Below are 15,199 nucleotides of genomic sequence, written 5' to 3'. Positions count from 1 at the left end.
CCCCGGGGCGGTCAGGCGCGTCAGACGAGAAGGGATCGACATGCCGCCGTTGACATCGAGCAGGAAGATAGTGTTCCAAAAATAGAGCAGGCAGGTGTGTGAGAACAGGGACGCAAGATGCGCGACAGAACGGCCTTGAACGCACCGAAGATGATCACTGCTACGTCCACAGAACACAACATTCCCAGCTCATATGCCTTCTTGAATAGCCCGTTCTTCCGCTGCACGCCATGGGCAATTTCGACGCGCCAGCCAAGAACATGCAACAGACAGACAGCGCAGCACAGCACACAGAGTGGTTACCGACAGCCGACAGCCGACAGCGAAGGAGATATAAAAAATAAATAGGCGTTAGCCTCCGTCGAAATAATTATAGCGAGCGCACAGCAGCACAGCAGCGCCACTCAGTCAATGCGTCACACTAGCACTGCAGCTCCCGCACAACGCATCGCAAAAACACTGAGAACACAACTCGCCTTGAGAAAAGTCACTGAGCGGTTGCGCTCGTGCTACCAGCGCCCGCGAGAGAAAATAGAGTCAGCATGGCGAACTGAATTGCGCGAGAAAATAGCACGGGGGATAGAGAAACGGGACGATGGAAATAGGCTAGCGGATGGAGAGGGACAAGGAGATTGCAGTGACCCATGGCGGGAGTCTTTGGACGTGGTCAATGTAATGCAGTTGTTCAGTAGAGCAGCAGGTCGTGTTGGACACGGCAGCAAATATTGTTGTTCTTGCAACGGCAGACTCTGCAGTGGAAGCTAGTCGTGAGAGAGAGGAGAGAGATGGCAGGAAGAAAGCAAGAGATGTTGAGAGAGAGAAAAGCAGAAGGCAAAGTGAAACGAGATAAGTAAAAACCAACACACACGTGATCACTTTAGTTGGTGGGAAAATGGACTTGTCGATTTTCTGACGTTTATCTTGCTAGGCAGAAAAAACTTCCAAGTATTTAAGAAATCAAGAACAATATTAGTAGTTATGATAATTTCCACTTACTTGTAATGACTTCTAATGTTATTAGAATACTTGGTTAATCTTGTATTTGTTTTGTAATCCTTGTCTGACTCTTGTATTTGTTTTGTAATTCTTGTCCAACTCTTGTATGACATTGTATTTATATCAAATAATTACATAAGATTATATTCAAATAAGAATTCTGTCCCTATATTGTAATTTTAAAATAAGTATACTACTAACATGTATGTATTTATATTTAATTGTTTAGTTTACCAATACTTAATCTACCTTACCATATCTAGAAGGGTATACAAGATTTTTTCACATTTTGTGATGTGGTAGAAGCACACACCCAGTGTCTTGACTCTTATTCTGTTCTGAAAGTTGATTTTTGAGGAGACAGTAAAATTGTATAAGAGTGATGCTCCTGTTGATGCAGCAGAGATAAGTATGAAAGATCGTTGAGAGTGGAGGCAAGTGTGAAAACAATTGGTACAGTATAGTATGGTATGGTCTGTAAGTCTGTAACAACTAACATGATGGAAGCAGGCTACGTGAAGTTTTTTTCAAAATGGTATCGCTCTAGCAAGTGATATGTGTCTGTCATCCTTCAACGCAATTGTAAATGTAGACATATGTATTGCATTGCTTACTCGAAGAAATGAGAGCATATTATACACATGTATTGGCCTAATGCTACTTATATTTTCATTTAACCTCCGCCCTGATCCATATACACTGTCCCGGATTAATGAATCGTTGTACGCGCGAACTAGCTGCTTTACAAGCGATCTGCAGAAAATGAACACGTTTAGCGGTCTGAGCAGAATGACGACTTCGCTTTGTTAGCTTACTTGTGTTTCCAAGGTCTGCACATGCTTCCTTCACGCGAGCAGTGAGAGTCTTTTCACCCTCACGTACCCAGTTACGCGGATCGTAATACTGTGAGGGAGGCATGATATTGAGCATAAGAAGGCATGTAGTGAGAAATACTTCGCACCTTTTTGTTAGGTTTGTCAGGGCCTTCGGGGTTGCCGACTTGGGATTGGAGGTAACCGCTCTTGCTCTGGATAAAGTCCCGGATTCCGATGAGGTATGCCCACTGCGTATCAGTATCAACGTTCATTTTCACTACACCATTATCTACCGCAGTCTTGATCTCTTCCTTTGACGAACCCGACCCGCCGTGGAAGACGAGGAAGAGCGGTTTAGGGTTCTTGCCGCCGATTTGTTTTGCTGCGTACTCTTGGTGCTTGCCGAGGAGTTCGGGGTGCAGACGAACATTTCCGGGTTTGTACACGCCGTGGACGTTCCCAAAGGCGGCGGCGATGGAGAAGTTGGGGCTAATCTTAGAAAGTGCAACGAAAATGTCGTATACATCCTCTGGCTGTGTGTAGAGGGAGGAGTTGTCAACACCAGTATTGTCAACCCCATCCTCCTCACCACCGGTAATACCTATTTCCATCTCGAGCCAGAGGTTGACCTTAGCCATTTCGGTGAAGTATTTTACGCAAGTTGCGATGTTCTCCTCCTTCGGCTCCTCGGACAAGTCGAGCATGTGAGAGCTGAAAAGCGGCTCACCGTGCTGCGCGAAATATGCCTTGTCCGCTTCGAGCATGCCATCGAACCATTCAAGCAACTTCTTGGCGCAGTGATCCGAGTGCAGGATAACGGGGCTAAAATAGTGCAGAAAAGTGAAAAGGACTAGTTAGTGGACTTTGAGGGGAAGATGCGATGAGGCGGTGTTGGGAGCTTACACTCCGTATGCTTTAGCGACGGTACGGATGTGGTGCGCAGCAGCAATAGAACCGGTGATAGAAGCTTGTTGTTTGTCGTTGGAGAGACCCTTGCCTGCGAAGTAGGCGGAGCCCCCCTGTGAGACTTGTAGGATGATCGGCGCTTTGATGTCACTGAATATATGCGTCAATTTTTCATGAAATACGGGAGAAAACTTGACCGGATATACCGAGCAGCCTCGATAGCGGCGTTTGCGGTCGATGACGAGGTTACATTCTGCCGGTTTCTTAGTTTACATGGGTCTACATGAGGATAAGTGCCACTTACAATAGCCTACGATAAGTCCGCAAGAAAACGCATCCTGGGTTATTCACTTCCCCAACAAAACATGAACCCCAAAAGAACTCACAGGAATCGCAAACTAGATTTACGGTCAGCTCGTTATAATGAAAAAAGAGTCGCTATGCTCACTTTGTTTTCTCGAGCATACTCAAAGACCTTGCGAACATTATCGCCTGTAACTACACCCGCCTGTCCGAGGTATTTTTGAAGGGTCAATATATGCATGTCACGCGTGGCGACACGAAATGGTGGTACGCACAGGAACGATATCAAGCAGTCCCATAGCTATTGAATAAAATTTGAAGAAAGCTGAGAGAGGGTTTGGGGACGGTGGTGGTGGTCAGAAGGCAGAAAGGACGCTGAGCTTGGCTGCGAGTAATCATGAGGAAATTGCCGGAAGCGGCCGTCCGCGGATGACATCAATCAGAGAGTCGCATTTCCCTTCGCCACATCCAATTACAATACAGTCGAAAGTAAAATTACAAAACGTGCAATATCCATGTGGTGTTTTAGTGTCGTGCTAATCGTCTAGGATTCTTACAGTCAACGAACCGGATACTTGCATTCTTCCTACCAGATGCAGAAAATACACAGGATACCTTCTCCCAGCTTCATACCTTTCGGCGGCGTGAACGGTCCGTCAGGTTCATGAGCACATAGCATATACGCACGCGCGGAGAGGATCGGAATCACTTGAGAGCTAACCTCCCTTACAGCTGAGAAGCTAATAACTCAGAAGGGCAGCGGCCGCTCGTGCGTGGCGGCTAGTGGGGAGTCCATTCCCTTGAAAGTGAAGTCGGTTCAACCGATCTAGCCGATGTGCACAGATATAGCACGCTGTGCAGAGTCTTATTATAGGGGGACTCTAATGAGTCTAATCCTCCTCGAGATGCTGACGATAGGTCCACAGAATCTCAGGGCACGCCATGGATGTCGGACGGAAGGCACAGGTCGGGGCAAACAAAACATCGGACTCTGATTCTAAAGTTACTTTACTTGTGGCTCCGAAGAATGTGTATTGCGCCGAAGGGCTGCAAGCCGACTCGTCGTGTTTGTGCCGACTTGCTATTAGTATAGTTGAAGTGACAGGGTTCACGAGACTACAACAAGTGACAAAATTCCGGTGATGAAGGGCGGAAGAAGTGAATCCAGAAAGGGGAGGTTCAGATATATTGGCAGTTACTGTAACTCATGGGAGGGAAAAGAGAAGTGCGCAAGTAGCTATTTAGTCGGAACTCGGGAACTCGGGAGTCAATCTGCTTGCTCATTTGAGAATTGAGCATTGAACACAATAAACACCGGTGTGACGTTCCGAAAGTCAAGGAGAAGCATTCAAGAGTCGACATCCGGTATTGATACAGCTAGATGGAATTAAATTATCGTCCTAACTTGTATGGCTTTTTTGTTGCTTGGGGTATGAGGAAGACTCGTTCACATGACTATTTAGGGCAGGCTTCTACGCGTCGCGTCATTCTTTCTCAAAGTTCCTTCCTTTTCGCCGCGATCCCTGCCAACTGAAGGTCAAGCATCGGAGAATTATGTCGAACTTTCTCTTACGGCTTGCATTCTCATCTTTCTCAGTTATCTGGTTCCGCTCTTCTTGGAATAGGCTCCGTAATTCTAACCCTAGTCAAAACTGACAACACATTCAAGACACACAAGATAGGCCACACTGACTACCCAATTGAGCAATCCACGAAGTTACATAACATTTCCCAAATACCAAATCCGAGCAGAAGTTAAATTTAACGACACATTGAACTTTCCAAGTCGGCCTGTGAAGAAAACTGGTGTCAATTGGAATAGAAGAAATGAACTCAGAACTTCAGAAGAACGCACTGGTCTAAACTTTCCTTTCTTCCTTGGTCCTATTCAGGCAAGCATCCTTAGGCGCCAGTCGCGGTCGGAACGTCGAGTGAGATTGGAAGTGAGGTCGGGAGAGACGTTGGGACCGAGATGGATGGCACTGAGATGGATGGCACTGAGACGGACGAGAGACTTGGGACCGTGACCGGGAGTGAAATCGGAAGAGATGTCGGGAGTGAGACCGGAAGACTGGTCGGAAGTGTGGTCGGGAGTGAGATGGAGGGTACCGAGATGGATGCCACCGAGACCGATTCGAGCGAGACGGATGAGAGGCTAGGGACCGTAACCGGGAGTGAAATCGGAAGAGACGTCGGGAGTGAGACTGGAAGACTGGTCGGGAGCGTGGTCGGGAGTGGGATGGACGGCACCGAGATGGATGGCACTGAGACCGATGGGATGGAAACGGACGAGAGATCATCTTGACCAAGCGGCAGCCCTGTTGGGATTGGTATGTCAAGTGAGATGGACGTCGAGAGTGCCGGGATGGACGTTGGAATAAGGGCTGCACTCGTCGAGGCTGCGACCATGACAAGGACGACAAACAGCTTGTTGAATGACAGCATGATAGCCTTGAGCAAGGATATTTAGAGGTATGATAGAGGCCGTTGCACTAATGCTTAGGACAGTTACCCTCCTCAAGGTCGACTAACGCTGCTCTTTTATACACTTCAAGGATTTCTTTTCATTTTTCCGTTTTTCAACGGAAGATCCTCTGCTTTTAGTGAAGTTCTTCTGCTTAAGGTGCTGTCTGACTTCGTGAAAACTTGCTCAGTCCGATCGCTTCTCTTTGCGTCTGGAGTTCTCATATCTTTCCCTCCCGGAGGCGATTGCGTTCTTCTCTTCCCGAACGATGCAACCTTCTCCATAGATGCCGTAACACGTTGACATATCGCGAGAGCTTCAAGTTTGGAGGTAAGACGAATTGGTTCTACGTCTGGGAAAGCACGCACTGATCTTACTGGTCTACTGGCCAGTCCTTCGCCATTGGTAGTAAATGGCTCAACTATACACTGCTGAGCATATCTTGTTGCGTAGACATATCCTACTTTTGAAACGAAGGATGTGTACACGTTCAGGCCACAGGTATACGCCATCTGATTGAAACGATTCTATCAAGGCAACATTGCTGGATACCTACATCTCTTTTGTACCTCTCTTGATTATTTGAGCCTCGAAAAATGTCCAGGAGAGTTTGCACAGCTCTAAATAGAGCAATGAGGTCAAATGTTAAGCAAGCACTATGCAAATTTGTTACAAGGTAGAAATTTACAGGGCCGACTGAGCTATCTAACAGCTACGCTTGAAAATTTGATCAGTCTTCCAATTGAGTGCATGCTACCGTGTTTTAACTACATCATTCTTGTACACACTCCACAACCGTTAACAAGTATCTGTATATTCAACGTTGGATGGAACTCCTACCTTATAAAGTTGCTACAGAGCTGATTGGATATGATGGTTTAAAACAATACGTGTACTACAATTGCCTTTTAAAATCAGTTAGAACCAAACTGCCTGTAAAAGTAGATATTGTTTTGAGTGGTAAATAACGGGATAATGAAATAGTTATACAAGAAACCCACTTTCAATTCGCTCTGCCTACAATACCTTAGAGCCCAGCATAAGAACCACTTAGTGGCTACCAGTGACACATGACTACCGGAAAGTATTCCAGTTAAGCTTGAAATGAATCTGACAGTCGGAATGGAGCAAGCTTACACCAAGTCCAATGGTAGCCAAGTCCCCTGTAAGACCAGAAATGGCTTTGCAGATCTGACCCACTGCGCACTCCACCATCGAAGTGCCGACTGGCAGAAGACTGAGGTCGATAGGTTTCGAAGTAGCATTACAGACCTGCGAAGGGAGAACGCCCTCGAGCAGGCGTTTCTGGACCTCAGCGGCAGGAGTTGCAGAGACGACCGCCGCTAAGGCGAGAGCGGCAAAGATCTTGCTAGAGTACTGCATATTTTCTGTAGAAATCGAGTTTTGAGCTATATGCTGGTTACTAGGCTTTGGAGGACTTATTTGCTGAGGGTACTAGTTATCAATAAACTCGATGATTTATACATTCTGTAAGTCCGATTTCCTGGGTATTTGTAACGAGATAATAGCTGGACCTTCGTAGAGCAGAGATTTATTATTCAAGTTGCATGTGATATCAGCACGACTGCATCTGGTTGTATGTATACTTGTTCTATCGGCCGGTAAATGCGGACTGCTGCGTATCACTGAAGGCGTGCGCTGTCTAGCATCTGGGGTGTATGGAAAATTAGTGTTTGTCCTCGCAGTGGATTATCAATTACGGTATTGTACATTTAATGTTTACCACTGACTTATGTACTTGAGCAAATGCTTGGTTTTTTTACGTGATACGAAATATTGGGCCCAACTTGGCAAAAAGCCAACTCTATTCCAATCTGTGCATATTCCGACTGAGCATAAAATGCTAGATTGTATAAGCTTGCATTACGAAATAGGACGGACAATGGATTATTATCTGTCGTGTATACTCAGCATACATCAGGCCATCAGGCAGCTACAATACTAGGTTTCACAACGTTACTCCAATATGAACGCGGCCAGACTGGGCCGCAGTATTAGCCTTACTCAACGTTTATTAAGGCATAGATCCGAGTGAATCGGCGGACGATATAGAAGGGTGCTGGATTCGTGGACAAGAGAAGCGCGGGTGCATGAAGCATGAACTCCGAGTCGGAATCGATACATACGGAGAGCTGCAGAGGGCCGTGTGTTGACTGAGACAAGTTCGTCTACAGATTCAAAGATGAGATTGGTGTAAGCACCATCGGTGATGCCATCCACAGTCGGATATGCAAATCCAGGACTGACAGATCCAGTTCATATACGAAGGAGAGAAATTGAGGTAGACGAGACTTATCCGCGCATTGTGCTGAGAGTATCGCTGGGCGAAGTTAAACTTAATGATGTACGATGCGATTATACCTTCCTACAATATGTCTAACACCTTTAGGGCGATTGTTCTTTGCAGTCAACCCATGTATTTTTATGATAGAAACAGTAAGGACCTTGAAGAACTCGAGTCAGCAGTTATGAGAGAAATCAGGACACGTAAATATTTGGTGGGAAGTAGTTAAGTGAGAGTTTGGTAAGCTTACTGGAATACCGGTGGATTCGAAAGTTGTTGAGAGGGGTTATGTGAGAGGCTTAGAGGGATCACACAAAGAGGGGGGATAGTGGACTCGGCTCGTTCTCCTTAGCATCATTGTCCGTTGATTCAGTAGGTATATATAATATGTAGCTATGTCTCGGGTATGTCCGTTGCTTATATGTGTCATTCCATATATGTTAACACTCCCCTTCAAACATATATTAGTTTAATAATATGTTTGTTTTGCGACTATTCGTTTATTTGATTTGTAGTTATTTTTATTTTTATTTTTAGGGGTAGTTATAGCACTGCTACCACTCCCCTTCAAACATTTATAAGTTGGCCAGACCTATAAGATGTTTGATTTGCAGATCGTTCCAACATTTTTATTAGTATTGTATCTGTATTGTATGTTGTGTCTGTATTATATTTGCTTGTGTATCACATATAATAATATCATTTGTATAATATAAATGCATTGTTTGTATTGTATATTTTGGTCCACTGTGTGTTAACTTTGTGCTTTGTTAGATATTTATTAAGTTTTTGTTCACTGTTGTGTCATTAGTTCTGTAGTTCGTTCATTGTTATATTATTAAGTCATTGTTCGTCATCTTGTAGACTGTTCAATGTGATTGAAATTGTTCAGAGTTAATCCAAAGTTTGTGCATAGTTTACTGTTCAATGACAGTATTGTTTTTACAATAAATCGTTCGAAATTGTTATTAATATCATATGTGCTTCAGAGACCTGCAGAATCTCATGAGTACTGTGTAAGATCGTAAATCATGTGTTTTATTTATTAAATTTGCTTGAGTATTACTAGTAATTTCTTTTTACTTTACTGTGAAACTAATGAATCATGCTAGTAAAATGTATATCCAGTGTTGTAATGATATCCTTCTTTAATCATTGCTGTCCATGTTTGTCTACATTCATATATGTGTTAAGCATTCAGTAATAGCTGATTTATGTCTTTGGATTGAAGCTTTACATTGATTGTATGTTGTAATATTAATAATGTTATTTGTTTTTGCCAGATTGCTTCATTCCAAGATTAATAAGGTTTTATACTAACATATATTTGTTGCATAGATATTATATCTGGCTGCAGGCAGCTTACTATGTGTTTAGGTGCATCATATATGTATTATATTATGAATGTATTGTTTGTTTGTTTGCTTTACATTATTGTTTATATTTATATATTAATGTTACATTCTATAATGAATCGTTTCTGATGCATCCTGAGTAACTATACAATCTGTTACATTATTTCTTCAATAGCCAACATAATTATCCATTGTAAATCATTAGTAACGTGTGTTTGTATTATTTGTTATTAACAGTGTTATTGTGAATTGTTGTGATCATAATGTCATGAATATTTATTAGTATTATGGCTATTGTTCTTTGCTTTTTCTTTTGCAAAGAATAGTACATTGTAACACAATCTGCATATAAGTAATATATTGGATTATGTTTACTATAATAGTCTCCTAGCATACTTTAGTTAATCTAGTAGTATGCACAATTGTAGTATTCGTTTGACGTTTTATTTGTTAATTGATTTGCTAGGTAAAGTGTTTTATATATTGGTTTTATTTATTTTATTTGAATCATTGTATAGATATACTTATTAGTATCTATCCAATTTATTTCATAATGTTATAATGCTGTTCATACTTGTATTAATTGTGCAGTGAGGGCAAATTAATCATTTGTACAAGAATTGATTTAATAGTTTTATTTGATTATATGTATGTGCTCCATACTTGTTTGTATAGTTATTATCTTTGTATTGTTCGATTGTAGTTGCAAATTATATTGTAATTATATTTGTATTATTGTATGGATATATTATTTATTGTTTTATGTATGTTCCAAAGTATTATTTTTGTTATTCATCACTTTTATCCATGAACTATAGTCTGGATTGATGAATTATTTTATTATATGACATGATAATTGTCTGTATTTTATTTATTTTCGTATTAAACATTGTTAAGTTAATTGGATTATTATATTAATATTATTTGCCAAGTATGAGCATTTGTTTTGTAGTGGAATTATTATTTATTTAACATTGAAGTTCAATCATACATTGTGTTGACTTCTATTATTTGTTCCAATCAACATTATTTTGTGTTGCATCAAATGATTTACCTTTGTGATCTGTTATATCTGTCTGTAACTTCTATCACTTATCATTTTTTAGGATCAGCAATAAGATCAACGTTTCTGTATCATCAGTTTTACATTGTGAACGTTCACACATTTGCTACAAAGAATGCTTTAGGAATATGTGCCATTTTTAGGCTTTATTATTATTAATTTATTAATTATCCGTTTGAATAACTTTTATAAGCATTGAAAATGTTATGTGATGTATAACTTTTATATTCTTTAATAAGGTATTTTGTGTTCAACAGATTTGTCAGATTCATCACAGATTTCACTTAGTGACATAGTCAATATGTCTGTATTAAGAATTCAATGTTCATCATTAGTGTGTATATTATTCAATTACTCCCCTTCAATTTGAGAAGGTTATTCTTTGAGTAATTGAAAAGTAGTGTAAGTATATAAGTACATTGTTGATTTCCTTTCATGTATTTGTAATCCACCAAGTAGTGTTAGTACTTTGTTATTTTACTTTCATACATTCGTTAGTATGTGTTATAATATAATAGTATGTTTTAAGTTAACTTGTAATGTTTGACATACATCATTTTGTTTAAACATTACACTGTAATGTTGTACTGTTTGTTTTATAAATTTTAATATAATGTTTGTAATATGTCTGTAATATTTCAGACATACTAAGAAATCTCTCTGCATGTTTACAGTTACAACATTAGTTGCACATCTATTCATATCTCTGATAAGATGTAATAGATATGCTTGTGTCCACTTTTCTTTATATATTATACTGTCCAAGATAATGTGTTAAACGTTTTATTAATTTATTTAATCTTATTATATTATGATTGTTTTTGTTTGTAATCATTATAATAAGTGTGTCTGTCATAGTTTTTCTGTTGTTTGTTGTACTAGCCATATTGGCATAGTACTTCACTTGTATATAAGCTTTGTAGCTTTAATATAAGTTTATTTATACTTTGTTAAAGTATATCTATGTTCTGTACAATTAAATATGTTCTGTTACATTGTTGTAGTAATAGTAGAGGTATTATTCTACTGTTTGCCATTATTATACATCATTATTATATGTTTACACTATTATAGGTGTAAAGTATTGTCATTTGTTTATTAACTATAATTGTGTACTTGTTCCTGTACCATAGTTACTGTAATGTACTTTGTAACTTTATTATTATTATTATTATTATTAATTCATCTGTAGATAGTTGTACACTTTCATAAGCTGTATTAGTGTGTAGATATTGGATGTCTTAGATATCAGATGGATATCTACTAACTTGTTTTATCTTATATCTAACATGTCCAACATATCTGAGACATGTCTTACATTAATTGTTTGGCCATAATATTACTATATGTGTTATTATTTTATTTATACTATACTATATGTGTGTTCATTAACAGTGTCAATCATTTGTGCTATTGTAATATTAATAACAGATGAGTAGTGTTTGCTTTCTCAATCCTTCTAACATTTGTCCATAGTATGATCAGTTATTTATAATAACATAATCTTTGTAATATTATAGAATATTTTAGTGATTAAATGTTGTAGTAAGTGATACTCATTATAGTTTCAGCACTACCTACACAGACCAAGTTATTACTAGGCCAATAATCATAATCACTAAGACAATGATCATATAATGTCTGGGTCATGTGTAGTACAGTAGATTGTGTGTCTGTAGTGTATCAATTTGTGTTTAGGATACTCAGACAGGTGTGTCAAGTTCTGTGTCTAGTATGCTGTATGTATACATACAATCTGTAGAGCTGCATAGAGCATAAACATAGTAGAGTGTAGATAAAGTGTAGGCAGGGAGTGCAAGGCTCATAACCTGTTGAGAGGGGTTATGTGAGAGGCTTAGAGGGATCACACAAAGAGGGGGGATAGTGGACTCGGCTCGTTCTCCTTAGCATCATTGTCTGTTGATTCAGTAGGTATATATAATATGTAGCTATGTCTCGGGTACGTCCGTTGCTTATATGCGTCATTCCATATATGTTAACAAAAGTACTCGTCACTGCACAGTCAAGAAGAGGCTCCCACATACGGATGGGTGCATGACAAATGGCAGAATCCTGAGAGAGCGTAGACTGTGGCAAATCAGAAGAGACGACCTTCATCTTGACTACCTTACCGAGACTGAATTCTGACGGAGTATAACTCAATAAGTGAGAAGGAAAGTTTACGAATTACGACTAGGGACTGGCGCAGTGACCGCCGCAGAAATCCGCAATCTGCACCGCAGATAGAGCCATCCGCGGTTGAAATTCCCACGGTAACCGCAGATGTCGCGGTTACGCTGCCAATGTTCGACTCTTTACATTGCATTTCTTTACTTTTTTTTTTCTTTTACTGTTGCTCAATACAAAACACCATTTTTTTACAATAAAGCAATTATATACTATTGAATACAAGTATTAGATGGGTATAACAACAAAAATGTACAAAGAATAAAAATAAATTAAGTAAAACCTTGTCTGGTTACAAGAAACTGTAATAATGATTATAGTGCCGAGAAAAAATTATAAAAAATCCTTAGAAATTATTATTCCTTGAAATTTTTCCTTCAATAATATTAAATGCATCCTGAAGATTAGAAAATAGAGGAGTATTGTCCCAAGAACCTACTGCCATCTGTGCAACAAATGTATTTGAAGACATGTTATGCTGCATAAAATTAATTTGGTGTCGGCCATGAGAAAATGCTTGTTCAGCATCAACGGAAGTAGCTATATAATTTTATTAGTATAAATAATACTATAGTAAAGGAAATAATATAATATGAAAGGACTTACCTGGTGCAGAACAGAAATCGAGACCCATCTGAGCTATACTAGGCCGACCAGTCTTGTTTCCATTCCAATATTGTAAGAGTCCTCCTGCTGCCTGAATAGTAGATAATGGGACTGCTGGCTCTACAAGATAGACATGAATACTATCAATAGGTTGCCTTTCTTGAGCTGCAGCCTCAGTTTCGACAATATAACGAGATCGACGCTTGAAAACCAAATTAGAATTGAATATAAAAAGTTAAGAAAATCTTACTATATTTTGGTTATTTTGGAGAGTTACTGCTTGAGAAAAGGTACATTGATACTTCTTGTATGATTCTTCCCATCTTGTAATAGCCATTTTCCGAATTTCTTGAACTTCAGCCATAGTGAATCCATTTGTAATGAACCAGCTAAGCTTCTTGTCCGGAGACATTACTGTATTATTAATGTATTAATAAAAAAGACTATGTAAAGAATGTAAAGTCTTACCTATTGCAATATAATAGGCTTCACACTCATCTGTAAGAGCATAGTACTTCTTACAGACAAGGAGTCCAGCATAAGCTGAGATCCGAAGAATTGGGAGTAACTTGTCATCATCACTTGCTTTCTTGAGAGCTTGTTGAATTACCAAGAACATAGGTATAACCTCTGCAATTAGAGGGACCTCTGCTTGAGAGAAAAGCTGAGTTGGTCCCTCAACAACCTAATAAAAAATTAATAAAGTATTTGTATCAGAAAGAAAGACTTACTAAGAGAATATCCCTAAGTTCTTCAGCAAGATGCCGTTGATTATCAGTGAGAATAAAGCCCTGAAGCTTATGGTCTCTAACACCAGTTAGCTTCTCAATAATACAGTACAATAGGAAGTATGCATCGAGGCAAGCAAGATCTGAGTTCCATCTAGTTGAAACACGCCGGTCAAGACTTCGCTTTTCACCAGTTATTGGTGAATTTGGATCCTTAGCAGCTGCATCAACCAGAATCTCGAATTCGGCCTTCAGATGAGCTGTATCATTGACTCTCTTTGCAAGCCCAGCAATCTATAAGAAGGCATTAGTACTTCAGGTACGCTTCTTACTTATGCTTGGAAAGTGTTAGCTCACCTTGTACATGACCATTTCTGCCTCCCGAAGCTCAGAAGCTGAGACTTCAACTCCTAGAGCACCCATAGCTTCAATAGCCTTGACTCGCACAGTATTTGCTACATGTGAGTCATGGACTGACTGGCTTTCATCAAAAATGTCGTCCTCATCATCACAGACAGAAGCTATGACTTCAGCTTCTTCAGGTGTCAATTGATCACCAGCATTAATGACTACTTCAGACTGATTACGCTCTAGACAAGCACGACGTGTTCCTGCACCAATTTTGACTGCTTTCTTACGCTTCACTGGCCGAAAAAACAGTGAAAGTATTGCCTACAGAATGAGACGTAAGCAGTAAATAGACAGCGTAGCGAACTGCCTTTACCTTTGCAATAAGATTCAAGATGTGTGCAAAACAACGGCCACGCGATTTTGCACCATGAAATGCTGGCAGCATCTTAGCAAGTTCGCTTGCTGTAGTGTCGCAATTTCCTGCATTGTCCATGGTAAGAACAAGTACCTAGATATCGTTCGTTGTCAGAAGCAAAATACATGAGATAAAAAAATAAAAAAAATAAGTTACCTTTTCCCGAAGATCATAACGCTGCAGACAGTCCGCCAATTTCCCTGCGAGATAAAGACCACTATGACGCTGTGTCAATCTAGAATGAATAGTCAGTCATGCGTTTGGGAAAATGCCACGCCTGTATAGAATTCGACGAGAATGCAAGCCAGTAATATTGCATCTCATCCACATGACAAACCCTGGCCTACAATGTGGCATCTAGTTGAAACGACGGATGAATGGTATTCGTCCTCGAAAGTAGCACTCGCAAAGTCTATGAGACGAATATCCGTGCCAGTAACTATGCATTTTCTGCATGAACGAGACGAAGTTCATGCAAGACTGTGAGGTAAATTAGTACGAGTGATACGACGAAGTTTTAGCAAGACCAGACTCACGAGAAAGGTTTCCCAACAATTGTCGGGTGAATCGCTGGACGAAGACATCGACATGTCGAACAGTTAACGGCTGGAAGTCGTTCGCGTTGAGGAAGTCGTATACACACATGCCGAATATAGTCACAAGGCAGATGTGATTGCGATGATCGGACCAAAGAGTATGATATTG

The 15,199-nt window shown here is 40.0% G+C and overlaps 6 protein-coding genes across 6 annotated transcripts; 2 read left to right on the top strand and 4 right to left on the bottom strand.

Annotated features, from left to right (window-relative positions):
* Positions 1–117: 117 nt before the first annotated feature.
* FOMMEDRAFT_151283 (uncharacterized protein) lies at positions 118–765 on the top strand (the record flags this gene model as incomplete). The annotated part of the gene is made up of 2 exons (XM_007262316.1): positions 118–298; positions 377–765. 2 exons carry the CDS (start codon positions 118–120, stop codon positions 763–765), a joined length of 570 nt encoding a protein of 189 aa, XP_007262378.1.
* An 812-nt stretch (positions 766–1,577) lies between these two features.
* FOMMEDRAFT_16793 (fructose-bisphosphate aldolase) lies at positions 1,578–3,369 on the bottom strand. The gene is made up of 9 exons (XM_007262315.1): positions 3,296–3,369; positions 3,166–3,225; positions 3,104–3,115; positions 3,022–3,027; positions 2,924–2,970; positions 2,715–2,867; positions 1,958–2,633; positions 1,812–1,899; positions 1,578–1,749 (listed from the first exon to the last, which is right to left on the bottom strand). The coding sequence occupies exons 1-9, from the start codon at positions 3,317–3,319 to the stop codon at positions 1,739–1,741; spliced, it is 1,077 nt and encodes a 358-aa protein (XP_007262377.1). The 5' UTR covers positions 3,320–3,369; the 3' UTR covers positions 1,578–1,738.
* Positions 3,370–4,847: 1,478 nt separating this feature from the next.
* Positions 4,848–5,325, top strand: FOMMEDRAFT_25497 (uncharacterized protein; the record flags this gene model as incomplete). Its single annotated transcript, XM_007262314.1, has 2 exons — positions 4,848–4,877; positions 4,927–5,325. The coding sequence occupies 2 exons, from the start codon at positions 4,848–4,850 to the stop codon at positions 5,323–5,325; spliced, it is 429 nt and encodes a 142-aa protein (XP_007262376.1).
* A 245-nt stretch (positions 5,326–5,570) lies between these two features.
* Positions 5,571–6,867, bottom strand: FOMMEDRAFT_25496 (uncharacterized protein; the record flags this gene model as incomplete). The annotated part of the gene is made up of 4 exons (XM_007262313.1): positions 5,571–5,996; positions 6,041–6,104; positions 6,325–6,344; positions 6,622–6,867. 4 exons carry the CDS (start codon positions 6,865–6,867, stop codon positions 5,571–5,573), a joined length of 756 nt encoding a protein of 251 aa, XP_007262375.1.
* A 5,873-nt stretch (positions 6,868–12,740) lies between these two features.
* On the bottom strand, positions 12,741–13,028 carry FOMMEDRAFT_72549 (uncharacterized protein; the record flags this gene model as incomplete). The annotated part of the gene is made up of 2 exons (XM_007262312.1): positions 12,741–12,934; positions 13,001–13,028. The coding sequence occupies 2 exons, from the start codon at positions 13,026–13,028 to the stop codon at positions 12,741–12,743; spliced, it is 222 nt and encodes a 73-aa protein (XP_007262374.1).
* Positions 13,029–13,235: 207 nt separating this feature from the next.
* Positions 13,236–14,397, bottom strand: FOMMEDRAFT_71609 (uncharacterized protein; the record flags this gene model as incomplete). Its single annotated transcript, XM_007262311.1, has 4 exons — positions 13,236–13,414; positions 13,469–13,685; positions 13,732–14,022; positions 14,086–14,397. Coding segments are annotated over 4 exons (999 nt in total), but the record flags the coding sequence as incomplete, so codon positions are not given.
* Positions 14,398–15,199: the final 802 nt, after the last annotated feature.

This window comes from Fomitiporia mediterranea (genome assembly GCF_000271605.1).
Source record: "Fomitiporia mediterranea MF3/22 unplaced genomic scaffold FOMMEscaffold_1, whole genome shotgun sequence".
Classification (NCBI taxonomy): domain Eukaryota; kingdom Fungi; phylum Basidiomycota; class Agaricomycetes; order Hymenochaetales; family Hymenochaetaceae; genus Fomitiporia; species Fomitiporia mediterranea.
The sequence above is the reverse complement of the archived record's forward strand: the minus strand, read 5'-3'. Positions and strand labels throughout refer to the sequence as shown.

Bases quoted from the DNA above. Each gene is read 5' to 3' on its own strand.
- FOMMEDRAFT_16793 (XM_007262315.1), bottom strand. From the start codon at position 3,319: ATGGGACTGCTTGATATCGTTCCT. The intron at 3,226-3,295 runs GTGCGTACCACC...TACCTCGGACAG, and splicing joins GACTGCTTGATATCGTTCCT to GCGGGTGTAGTTACAGGCGA. The intron at 2,634-2,714 runs GTAAGCTCCCAA...GCACTATTTTAG, and splicing joins GTCGCTAAAGCATACGGAGT to CCCCGTTATCCTGCACTCGG.